At 67.1% G+C, this 11,893-nt stretch overlaps 4 protein-coding genes across 4 annotated transcripts in view; 2 read left to right on the top strand and 2 right to left on the bottom strand.

The window, feature by feature from the left end:
* MNEG_4616 (Dynein light chain, flagellar outer arm) overlaps positions 1 to 329 on the bottom strand; it is a gene marked incomplete at both ends in the record, with an annotated part of 1,411 nt that extends 1,082 nt beyond the window's left edge. The window contains one exon of the mRNA XM_014046908.1: positions 318 to 329. Within this exon, the coding sequence (XP_013902362.1) occupies positions 318 to 329 (12 nt within the window). The remainder of the gene's footprint in view (positions 1 to 317) is intronic.
* Positions 330 to 1,349: 1,020 nt separating this feature from the next.
* Positions 1,350 to 2,701, bottom strand: MNEG_4615 (hypothetical protein; the record flags this gene model as incomplete). The annotated part of the gene is made up of 4 exons (XM_014046907.1): positions 1,350 to 1,478; positions 1,668 to 1,790; positions 2,046 to 2,194; positions 2,467 to 2,701. The coding sequence occupies 4 exons, from the start codon at positions 2,699 to 2,701 to the stop codon at positions 1,350 to 1,352; spliced, it is 636 nt and encodes a 211-aa protein (XP_013902361.1).
* A 1,038-nt stretch (positions 2,702 to 3,739) lies between these two features.
* Positions 3,740 to 9,908, top strand: MNEG_4614 (hypothetical protein; the record flags this gene model as incomplete). Its single annotated transcript, XM_014046906.1, has 14 exons — positions 3,740 to 3,991; positions 4,174 to 4,611; positions 4,770 to 4,868; positions 5,125 to 5,205; positions 5,440 to 5,567; positions 5,888 to 6,358; positions 6,615 to 6,751; positions 6,959 to 7,198; positions 7,378 to 7,497; positions 7,650 to 7,711; positions 7,865 to 7,961; positions 8,388 to 8,723; positions 8,971 to 9,554; positions 9,804 to 9,908. The coding sequence occupies 14 exons, from the start codon at positions 3,740 to 3,742 to the stop codon at positions 9,906 to 9,908; spliced, it is 3,150 nt and encodes a 1,049-aa protein (XP_013902360.1).
* A 1,177-nt stretch (positions 9,909 to 11,085) lies between these two features.
* MNEG_4613 (hypothetical protein) lies at positions 11,086 to 11,332 on the top strand (the record flags this gene model as incomplete). Its single annotated transcript, XM_014046905.1, has 1 exon — positions 11,086 to 11,332. A coding segment is annotated over one exon (247 nt), but the record flags the coding sequence as incomplete, so codon positions are not given.
* Between the last annotated feature and the right edge of the window lie 561 nt (positions 11,333 to 11,893).

The following is an 11,893-nucleotide window of genomic DNA, read 5'->3' as shown; positions in this document are numbered from 1 at the left end:
GCAGGCCCTCGGGCGCCGCGCCGCGCGGCGGCGGCGCGCGGCCGCCGGCGGAGGAAGCGGCCGGGGACGGCGCCGCCGCGGCAGCAGCAGCGGCCGCCGCGCCGGGCGCCGCGGCGGCGGGGCGGAGGGCGTCGGCATCCACCACGACGAAGGTCAGGGCTGCCTCGTTGTCCTTCTCTGTGCGCAGCTGCTCGCAGCCGGCACGCAGTGCGTGCGTGTGGTTGGTTTAATGCGCGCTGGGTGGCAGCACAGCGCCTGGGGCCTGCCCAGCAAGCGTGCCGCTGTAAGACTGCCCGTCAGCGCGCGCTGCTGCTCACCCGTTTGAACATTGGCAGGATGCTCTTGCAGGGGCCGCCCCAGCTGTGGACCTCGACCACTGGAGAGGGTGGGGTGCCATGTGCGTGACGAGAGTCAGCCGAGCTGCCCTCGGCTAGGCTGTTGCAGAATGCGACACTCATGGCATTCTCACATCAGGCCCCGCTAACAGCCGACGTCGAGCGCCTTGTCTCCGCGCCCGCAGAACCACATGCCTTTGAGCCCCTTGCCGCCTAGGAACTGTGGGCCGACAAGCTCGTCCGCGCTGGCCACCAAGTGCTGAAGGGGCGGCGGTGGCGCCGCCATGCTGCGCACACGTACCAGGCGGCCACGCGTCAGCAGCCAGGATGCGCGTACAAGTGATGATGGGCAGGGCGAGCGGGCGGCAGCGGATGCGTGCAGCGCGAGCAGTGCTGCCAGCGGCGCAATAGCACACGATTACCTCGATCCGAGTCTTAGGGGTCTGACAGGTTGTTGAAAGTAAGTTCGTCACCTAATATATGCGCCTGGCACCGGTTGCAAATATACCTATGATCCTTCCGCGGTCAACGTGATCTAGGTTGCGTTCCTTCTCATACCTGACCGTGTACATGCGCATAATCATACGCAAAGTGTTGTGTGTATGATGTATGCCTTGGCGGGCATGACAGATCACAATGTCATTCAAAGCTGTGCCTGGAACCCAGCCTACCCCTTGCATGGGGGTGGTGGCCTTGCCCCATTTACATAAAACGACGGTTGCCTGTGAGATCAATCAAAGCCAATGCTGCCATTCCGAAGCGAATCCTCTGCAGGTCAACATTGGCAGTCACTCGGCAGCCCAAGCCACGGTCGCGCTGACCAGGGTGGTGTGTGAAGATGTTGTGTGCTGCCTGCACACCATGCTTTGCCCCCTTTCACGACACAACACCAGTACCTTTGCCCCACAACCACGTGGCTTCACAGCACACTGGCGGTTGAGGAAGAATTGCTGTGCCCTGTGCTCGGCCAGTGAATGATTCACAGAAGTTTACACGAGAGACAGCAACCAAGCGCTACCGCCGCGACGGCGTCACAAAGTCGTGCGTCTTGCCCGACCCGATGCAGCCGTAGTTGCACTGCCGCGTGCAGGAGCGCAGCAGCCGCTGCCGGTCCGCCGGCGACAGCTGCAGCCCGGAGTTTGCCTGCGGCCGAGGGAGGGGCCCGGAGGCGGCAGGGTCACGCCCGCGGCACCGCCCAGACGGCGCGCGTATGTTAAGACAAGCCCTGCTTTCACTTATGATCAGCCCAGCGGCTGAGTCTGTCACCCGAATTTGATGGCACGCCGTGCGAGCGCCGCGCTTCTCCGCACCCCTGCCCGCCCCAACCCGTACCAGCTGTTTCGCCGCCTCTGCGTCCAGCGCCGCCGAGCACGCCGCCTTGCAAGACGACGAGCATGCCGGCTTCAGGTCCGGCCCCGTGGACCGCTTGCACAGCAGATTGCTGCCCAGGCGCAGCTGCGGCACACGCAGCAGCGGCGGGGCGGCGGCGGCGGGGGCGAGCGTCGGGAGGACGCAGCCGGCGAGGGCGGCGGCCTGCACAGGCCAAGGCGGGATCCGATCCAGGCCGCTGCAGACGGTCTCCACGCGCGGCAGCTGACGCTGCCTCGCTCATGCGCGCCCTTTCGTGTCGCAACCCCGACACGCCCCGCCCCGCCCCCCTTCGCGGCGCCCGCGCCTGTACGCCTCGCGCGCCGCGCCTCGGCCGCGCACCTTGTCGCCGGTCGACAGCCCCTGAAACTCAGGGCTCTCCATGGCCTCGTCCACCGCGCTGACGCACGTGTCCACCGTGAAGCCCCGCGACCGCGACAAGACCTTCTCGCCGTCAAGCTGCTCTATGCTGTACATCTTCTGATTGGTGCCTGCGCGGGCCACGGCGGGTTTGGCCCCGGGGCGTGGGGCCGGGCCCCGGTTGGCGCGGGGCGAGGGACGGGGGTGCGCGGCGCGCGCGGGCGCGAGGGACGATCGCGTTGCGAGGACGCTGCCGCGCTGGCATTGCCGCGGCCGGTGACGCCGTGCTCGCCAGTGGGTCGGATCGTTTGCGTTCATCCTGCAGCGGCGCGCAAGGCATGCCATCGGGGCCGATGCGCAGCGGCCAGCTGATGCACAGAGGCCCTGGCTGCCGGTTACGCACCATACAGAGTGAAGGGCTCGGGCCCCTCATCTTCGTTGCCGCCAAACAGGCCCGCCATATCGCCGATGGGGCACGAGGGCAATGACTCTACCGCACCCGCCGCCGCGGCTGGCACGGCCGTCTCCACCACTGCTGCTGCCGTGCTGCTTGGCCCCACCGCTGCTGCGTACGATGACACATTGCCAGACTGGAAGACAAGCAGGCTAGCTGCTAAGGCCCCAGCGAAGCGCCGCATGGCAGACAAATCGAGGCCTAAGGCGGAGGACGCTGTGACACCTTCCCCCCATGCTGAAGCTGCGGCTGTCGCGCACCAGCTGCATCGCCGCAAGGGTGGCGCGGCCGGCGCTGCTGCCCTGGACGCTCTCAAATTGCAGGAAGAGGGCAATCCTTGCGGCTGCCATGCTGCAGAGGCAGCCATTGAGCGTTGGTGGCGCGTAAGCATTGCGAGATGACAGTGGCTCCGATAGTCTTTTCTGTGGCTCTGCTTTGAATGGCTGTAGGATGTGCAGAGCCTCTTAAAATAATCTGTTCACAATCATGAGAAATAATACCGTAAGGTGCAACACTCTTCACCGGCTGATGTGGCACCAGTGTCAAATCGATCTGGGATCTCTAAGCAGCGTTTGGGACAGTGACTGTAACTTTGTATCTCAAGAAGGTTGCTCATCTATTATATGATGGGCTCTGTTCTCTGACTTGGTCAAAGCCTGGCCGAGCTCAGGATCCGTGACACAGAGCTGCCCCAAGTTTCGATATAGTATCAAAATTATGGAGGAAGAATCAGTGGCTTTGGTACGAGGGGCTCACGCCGTCGAGGGAAGGATGCATTATGGCATCTCACGCTGCTGCTGCTGCTGCTGCTGCTGCTGCTGCTGCTGCTGCTGCTGCTGCTGCTGCTGCTACCGCTTTAAAAGCTTGGGTGGTTCACACGCCGCACTCTGCGATTGGCACGCATGGTGCGGCACGCCGCCAACCAGCAACCGCATGGCTGCCGATGCCGCAGGCTTTGGGCCATGTGTTCGGCATGTCGCCCTGCCGCGGCGCCACAGTAGTCAGCCTTGCCGGCCCTGGGACCCCTGCGCGCGTCGCGTACGCGGCGGCTCACACTGTGGTGCTTTATGACCACCGCTCGAAGCGCCAGTCTTTCCTGCAGGTAAGCGGCTGCAGCGGCGCAAGTTTTCCTTCTCGGCACCCTGTATGTTTACACACCAGCGCGCAGGACAGCCCCTGTGCAACTGCAAAGACATTTTGAGGACCCCGGCCCATTGGCACCATGCCGCTGTCCCAGGGCCACCGCAACGCCGTGTCCTGCCTGGACGCGCCGTCAGACCGGTCCCTCCTGATTTCTGCAGACGGCGGCCCTGGTGACACGATGGTGGTGGGATGGGACCCGGAATCGGAGCAGGCAGTGTGGACGGCGCGCGACCCACACGCGCGCGGCGTGGCGGCGATGGCACTTTCCCCCGACGGTCGCGTTCTGGCGACGCTCGGCGCGGTGGCGCCGGGCGGCGGGGAGCAGCAGGAGGTAAGGGGGTGCCTCGGGACAGGGGCGGGGTGGGGGCGGCGCCGGTGGGAAGCCTGCAGCAAACTCCTGCGTTGGCTGCAGCGGCTCCAGAATCCGCTCTGAAGCGCGAGCGTCCAAGGGGTCGAGCAAGCGGAGTCAGCGCATCCTGCTGATCAACTTACCTCGACCACATCTGATTGCAGCTGGCCCTGTGGGGCGTCCCTCAAGCACCCGCAAGCCACGAGCCTGGTGACGTCAGCACGCCGCCCCACGAGCACCCGCCGCGTGAGCTGACGCGCCTGGCGACGACGCCCATCCCCGGCGGCGACGAGCAGACGTGGGTGCGCTTCAGCCCAGATGACCCGACAGAGCTCGTCACCAACGGGGCGCGCCGCGTGTACTTCTGGCGAGCGCCGCCGCAGCTGCAGCAGCGCGCCGCGGCGGCGGCGGCGGCTTCGGCGGTGCCGGCAACACCGGGCGCCCCGGGTGCAGCGTCGCAGGGAGCTGTGGGCGGCAGCGGCGGCCGCTGCACGGAGCAACTGGCCCCCATGTCATACTATTCGCCGCCGCTGGCGGCGGCGGATTTCAGGCAGGCTGTTGGGGCGTTCCTGGCGTCGGTGTTCGTCCCTGGCACAACACAGGTGCGGCGGACGGGTCCGCACTCGTAAACGGGCACCGGGTCAAACAACTGACAAGAAAGGCCTGCCGAGATGCGTCCCCTGATAATCCAGCATTGCTGCCAGACGCGACGCGGTCACCTCAGGGCTGAAGCGACCGAGGCGGTGCGGTGCCACCACAGGCTGTTACGAGCACCGCTGATGGGGACGTGGTGGTCTGGGATGAGCAGGGTCTGAGTGCATCCAACGGCGCACGAGCATCTGACAGGCACGCCACCAAGGTGGGGAGGCTGACAATTCAGCTTGGTTGGGCGGCAGCGGCGCGGGGCCGCGGCAGCGGCATCAGCTGCGAAGGAAGCAGCAATGGCAATGGCAGTGCGTGGAGAATTGCGGCGGCATAACAGCACCCCCAGGGGCATCTGAACGGCAGCACAGATGGCAGCGGCAGCGGAGGTCGTAGCCAGCGATTGCAGCAGCAGCTGCCTGTTTGCAGTGCCCTGTGTCCACGAGTTGCCCCCTTGGACCCTGTGTCTCCAGGTGATGCGGCTGCACGAGAAAGCAATACCCTTCCTGGGCACGGTGGGCGGGTTCGTCGTGACCGGCGGCGCCGACGGCCTGGTGAGAGGGTCCGCGCGGCGGGCACCGTCGGCCCGCCTTTCAGAAGCCAGGGCCTGCCCCCACTTGGTCAGCCGGCTTGCCACGCGGCGACAGGGCGTGGGCTGGAGGCGCTGTCAAGCGCAGACCCCTTGCCGCGGCGGCAGCAGCGCAGCATCTTTCAGGCTGCCTGTGTGCACGCCTATGCTCGCATCGGCCGACCGCTGAGTGTCTGGTGCCCGCTGCCGCCACGCGCAGGTGCGGTTCTATGACAGCTCCCTGCGCCTGGCCGCGTGGTTTGAGGAGCTGCGGGCGGGACCGATCGCGGCGGTGTCCTTTTCAACGGCAGGGCAAGCCAAGCCAGCCGCGGCCAGCAAGCTCAACAGGTGAGGACCTCGGTGCTGCAACTGCGTGCGCGGTGATGTGTGTGCGTGCATGCATGCGCGCGCGCGTGCGCGCGTGCGTGTGTTTGTGTTTGTGTGTGTGTGTGTGTGTGCGCGTGTGTGTGTGTGTGTGTGTGTGTGTGTGTGTGTGTGTGTGTGTGTGTGTGTGTGTGTGTGTTTGTGTGCGAGAGAGAATCCCCGGCGTGCGTGGGCGCTAACTAGATCAGCCGGCCGGTGACATCAGCAGGCTGCAAGCCGTCGATCGCCGTGTCAGGTGGCGACAGCGGCCCTGCCCCGCCCTGCCCCCTTGCCCCGCCGATCAGGTTTGTCTGCCCCGACTTTGTCGTGGCCACGGCCCAGGGCAAGCTCCTCGCCCTTTCCGCCTCTGCCTTCGACGGCGCGGAGCCCCCGCTCGGCGCGGGCCCGCTCGCGGCCAGCGCGGCCAGCAGCGGCCTGGGCCTCGGCGCCGGCGCGGGCGTGCAAGCCGCGCTGCGCGGGGAGGTGCTGGTCGAGGCGCCGGCGCTGGACACCGTGGACATAGCCGCGCACCCCATGCGGCCCGAGGTATTCGTCCTCGGCGCGAGCGGGACCCTGCAGCGCTGGGACGTCGCCGAGCGCCGCTGCGCCGCGTCGCGGCGGCTGCCGCCGGAGTGCAAGCGGGCGCGGGCGGCGGTCGTGGCGCGGGACGCAGCGTTTGTGGCGGTGGGGTGCGAGGGCGGGCACGTGGTACTGGTGGACGCGGGCAGCCTTGAGGACATTGCCGTGATGCGCAACAGCGGGCAGCCAATAGAGAGGTGGGCGTGCCCGCAGCTTGCAGCTTGACATACCACACCGAGAATTCGTTGGGGCTGAGGTTGATTGGGGGAGTGCTTGCCAAGGGTCTTTCGTCCCTCTATACACGCCTTGGGCCGTCAACTTTGGCAGGCAGTAGATAGTTCCCATCATCAGTGGCACCCAACTGGCATGCGCGGGGTTTAGTGGGGCTGCAAAGCTTCTCTGCCGTGGTGCTCCTGAGCGCGCCCACGCACGCCGCCGCTCCCGGCGCCTCAGGCTTGCGACGTCGTCCAACGGGCGGCTGCTGGCGGCCGCGGACTCCGCCCACCACGTGCTGCTGATGGCCCTGCTGCCGTACAAGGGCACGTCGCACCTGAAGTGGGAGTTTTTGGGCAGGGCCAGGGCGCACCACGGTGGGCTGGCGGGCAGAAGGGTGTCCGCGCTTTGGGCTGGCTGCTGCGATGTTCTGTCATGTACCTGGCAGCGCAGCCAGCTGCAGACTCGGGGCCTTTGCACAGCGGAGCGACAGTGTGAAGATAGACGCTCCCCATGTGAAGCCCCACCCCGCATGCGTGACTGCGAGGCACTTGCTGCCTGCGTGTGCCCCCTCGTGTGTCCAGGCCCAATCGTGGCGCTGGCATTTGGCGAGTCGCCCGCCGGCCAGACGCGCCTGTTCAGCCTGGGCGCGGACGGCCGTGTTATGGAGTTTGACCTGCGGCCCGGGCCGGGGCCGGCGCTGCGGCTGCTGGCCGCCCACGACGTGGCGGGGCCCGGCGCCGGCGTGCCGAGCGCGCTGTGCTTTGCGCCGCCGATGCCGTACTGGGCGCGGTCGAGCACCGAGACGCTGCTGCTGGTTGCAGGTGGGCTGGCTGGTTTGGGGTGGCGAATCGGCCCTGAGCGTTCCTTTGCACTCCTCACCTGAAAAAAGGACCTGCCAGCCACAGTGAGAGGCGTGATACTGGCACCCCTTTTCCATGCGCCTTTCTTCTCACCGTCATCTCTCCTCTATGTGCCGCCCCTCCTCATGCTGCCCCTCCAGATGCGGCTTACAAAGTGCGCGCCTTCAACCCCGACAGCCGCGCCATGCGCGCGACGTTTCAGGGCCCCACGCACGGCGGCCCCATCACCCGCCTGTTGCCCTTCCGGTCGGTCGCGTCTGGTGAGGGGTGGGGCCTCGGGCGCTGCTGGCGCTGAGAGTGACACTCGAATTTCACCAATCAAACTCATGTTAGCTGGGCACAACAGCTGGCACGGTGCTGGAGGAGATGCGCAGGAAACAAAGGGACACAATTGCGCAATTACACATCGCAGGTGGCAGCTGGTTGGCGTACAGCACATCTGAGAGGGTCGTTGGCCTCATCGCATGGCCCCTGGTGAGCAAAGCGCGCACAGCGCAACCCATGCATGTCCCCTCTTGGCGCACGCAGCGCAATGCACGCAGTAGCGCTCTAGGATTGGTCGCATGATGCGTCCCAGAGAAGGCTTGAGAGCGCGTGATGTGCGCTGCAACCCCCTTGGTCCGCTAGGTGGGCGACCCAGAGTTGAGCATGGGCGTCATCGCGCATCCCGGCCGCGTGCTGGCGACGGCGGTGACCTACGACGGCCGGAAGCTGGTGACAGCGGGTGCGGGCCGGTGCCAGAGGGAGGACGCGGTCGGTGCTGCCTGGGACCGCGGCCCGCGAGCCTCACAAAGTGCACGCCAGCACGGATGCGAGTGGATATGCACGTTGTCAGCGGCTGACCCAGCATGCATCGCTCTGCCAGCGACCTGTGTGCTTGCCACCTGCAACCGCCGACCCGGCCGGTCCACGGCACACTCGGTGTGCAGCCTGAGCCGGGCGCCCGTTGCCCAGGGTCGCTGGCCGGGCGCGACGGCGGCGCACCCGGCATCCTGTTGTTGCACCTTGGCCAATTCAGTTGGCGCAACAAGATCGCTTGCATACCAACAATACGCGCCAACCCTGCACCTTGCTGCCATGTGACTTCTGCAGCGTTGCTTCCATTGCTCAACACCACCCCGCCACGGCCAACCCACCAACTTCCCCCCAGGGGAGGGTGGCATCATCAACGTCTGGGACATCGATACATCCGCCCTCGAGGCCCACGCCGCCGCCCTCTCTGCCGCCGCCGCGCGCGCCCCGCCGCCGTCGCTGCCGGCCGCCCCCGACGGCGCGGGCACCGGCGCCGCAGCGGCGCTGTCTGGCGCTGACGTGGCGGCGACAGGCGCTGACGTGGAGCGGTGGGCGACGCTGGTGGGCGATGCGGGGCTGGTGGAGGAGCTGCGGGACGCGTTCTGCTACGTGCAGCTCCGCGAGGCCGAGGCGGCGCGGGCGGCGGCCGGGGCGTTTGGCGGCGCGGGCGCCGGCGCCGGCGTGGCTCTGACGGGTAAGAGCCCAGCGCCGGCGGCGCCACATTTCCTGGGAGGCGTGTGCCGGCGCGCCTAGGCCTCGCACCGCCCTCCCTGGGCGGTATGAGGCCCGCGACCTTTGAGCCCGACCGGTGCCCATGGGATGCACCAACGCAGCGGCTGGCACCGCCCGCTTGCGGCGCTTCGCGCGCGGCCGAGAGTGCGCCCTCCCAGCTGCAGCCAGCGCTGACGTTGGCCCTGCCCCTCCTCCCTTGGCCCTTGCAGGGCGCGTCCCCTCGTCGGCGCTGCCAGACCTGATGCGCATCGCCGGCTTTTACCCATCAGAGGCTGAGGTGGCGGCGCTCATGGCGCACGTGCGCTTCCTGGCAGGGCTGCAGGCAGATGCTGACGCGCCGGCGCCGGCGCCGGCTGCCACAGGATCCGCGGCGGGCGCTGCGGGAAGCGGAGAGCGACGTCCGGCGTCCGGCGCCCGCGCGGCCGGCACAGGGGCGGTGCGGCAGCAGCAGCAGCAGCAGCAGCAGCAGCAGCAGCAGCAGCAGCAGCAGCAGCAGCAGCAGCAGCCCGCAGCGGATGCAGGGGGCCATACGGCGGGCACAGACGGCCACGGCCAAGCGGGAGAGCATGCAGCTGCAGACTTGGATGAGGGTGTGGACTTTGGGACCTTTTTGGCGCTGTACGTAAACCACCGGCCCCTGGGCGGCGTCACCCAAGCCGACATCGACGCCGCGTTCGCCGCACTCGGCGCGGACGCGTCGCCGGCGGGCGCGCTGGGCGGGCGGCAGCTCGCTGAGGCGCTGCAGCGGGGCGGGGAGTCCATGGGCGCGGCGGAGCTGGGGCGGGTGCTGCAGGTGAGGTGATTTCGCGAGGTGCTGCAAGCGGTGCCTATGGCCAGTACAATCCCAGGTGGGATTGCCTCGAAAACTCAACAAAACAGACTTTGCGGAGTGTTTGCACCCTTTTGTAGTTTGTACAGGCATGGTAATGGGGACGACTGGCTGGCGTTCGTGGGCCTGCCTGGGCGCCTTGAGCAGCGCAACTTGCAAAACGCCACTCCCGCCGCTGCGCACTCGCTTGCTGCGGCCGCTGGCGCCTGGCAGGTGCTGACGGCAGCCGCGCCGGCGGCGGAGGCCCTGGGGGACCGGGTGACGGCGCTGTCTTTTGCCTGTGACGTCCTGGGGTTTGGTGCGGCGCGGCAGGAGTGAGCGGGGGCCTCGGCCGCAGCACGTCTGGCGTGGAGTTGACGTGCTGATGGGGCGGCGGCCAGCGCAGCTCGACTGGGCAGTATGCATTTACCAGTGTAAACGATGAACATGATGATTTTATGACACCTCCAGCACGCGGTCTCTTGCATCTGGGGTGGTTGCTTCGTGCCGCTGCGGCTGGTATGTGAGGACGGGCGTGAGGACGTCGTGCCGACACCGCAGCCGGCTGCTTGCCTGGTCGCACCGTGCAATGGGGCAGGGCGCCAGTGGGGATGGAGGTGCGGGCTCAGCGCGCAATCGCTGTAAAGTGCATCCTACAGCCCTGGTGTCCTGTCGCCCCCCCCTCTGCTAGCTTCGCTTGATCATATCCTGTCTGTGTCTACACATACACCAACCCCACCCGTCACTAGTACGCTGCCGGGGTCCAATGCCCCTCTGAGCCATAGAAAAAGAGAAAGTTCCATGTTCAAGACTCAAATGACCAACCATAGCGCCTCGTATGATCGTATCCCTGCGGTGCTCAAACCGCTCAGTGACCACCAGTGTCGTGGCGCCATCTCGGGCATAGCGGGCAGCGAGTTGAATTGAACAATCGAGATAATTTAGAGAAAACACAACGTGTCGGTAGCCTTGCGCTGCACGCAGATCTATCTCGTCGTGCGTGTGTCCACCTACGTCCCTCTCGACACGCCCATTCATGGAGCAACGCGCTCTGCAGAGAGCCTCTGGGCTCAAGTGTACCGAAACTTCCCTGCTGGCGCGCACTGTGCCCCATGCGGCACGGCGCGTCCCCGCAGTGCAGGCAGGCCGCGCGCCGCTGCTGATGCGTGCCCACGCAGCAGCGGAATTCGGAGGACAACGGCAGCCGCGCTCCGTGCTGGCACGGGCGCTGACATCTGTAGACCCCAACCCACCAGTGAGGACGGGAATGGAGACGCGGGGGCACGGAGCACTCATGAGCACCCGTGCCAACACACAACCTCACACACAGGCACGCACGCGCCGCCACCGCCTCTGCCTCGGCCCCGGGCGCCCGGCCGCAGCATCCCCTCTGTTGGCGGCCCAGCAGCGCGCCCAGCACCGAGAGCATCATCACCCCTACGAAACAATCAACGAGCCCCCCCGCGCCGCGCGCCCCTCCCAACGCTGTGCCCCCCCCCCAACAAAACGACGCAAGATGCCGACGATGCCGGCGACCGTGGCCGTCACGACCGAGGGCGTCGCCGCGTTCCCTGTCACCCGCGACGTGACCCTGCTGCGCGGCAGCTGCAACGAGCGCCTCAAGTACGAGATCGAGTACGCCCTCAAGCGGGGCACCACAGAAAACGCTTACCTCATCAGCGTGCCCGGCGCGGGGGGCGCGGGGGCGCCCAAGGGCAGCGTGCTGGTGGATGTTCCCTTCAAGGCCTTCCAGAACGAGTTTGGTGCGCGCGCCTGCGGGGGAACTTGTTTGATGGGACTTGTAGTGGGGTTGGGTCGGGCAGCGCTTATTTGGTGGGAGCAGCCGCAGCTGCTGGGAGCATCCCCTGTGCGGTGCAGCGGCGGGGGAGCGCCCGCTGGTCGCATGCAGGCAGCTGTTTTGGCCGCGGCCCACGGGACGTTATTGGCCGCCGCTGGCGCCGGCCGGCGGCCAGGGGGGCTGCAGCATGCGCCAGCAGCTGGCGCCCGCCATTGCTTGCCCCCGCAGCCCGCCCCCCGCGCCTTCCCAAACTCCAACGGCCCTCGCACCCCTCCTTCCCACACGCAAACCACACCCCCACCCACCCCCAGTGGAGTGCCTGTCGAAGCAGACCGACCTGGCGCACCTAAACACCATCATCATCACCCACATGGGCCCCAACCGCATCCCTACGCTGGCGGCCGTGCTGGATAAGGCCGTCGCGGCGCGCGGCCCGGGGGCGCCGCCGCTGCAGCTGGTGATCAGCAACCCGCTGCTCAAGGTGCTGGAAGCAAACATGGCAGGTAAGGGGGCCGCAGAGGGGGAG

This window comes from Monoraphidium neglectum (assembly GCF_000611645.1).
Source record: "Monoraphidium neglectum strain SAG 48.87 unplaced genomic scaffold scaffold00651, whole genome shotgun sequence".
NCBI classification, from domain to species: Eukaryota; Viridiplantae; Chlorophyta; class Chlorophyceae; order Sphaeropleales; family Selenastraceae; genus Monoraphidium; species Monoraphidium neglectum.
Note: the sequence above shows the minus strand (reverse complement) of the source record. Positions and strands in the feature narration are given on the sequence as shown.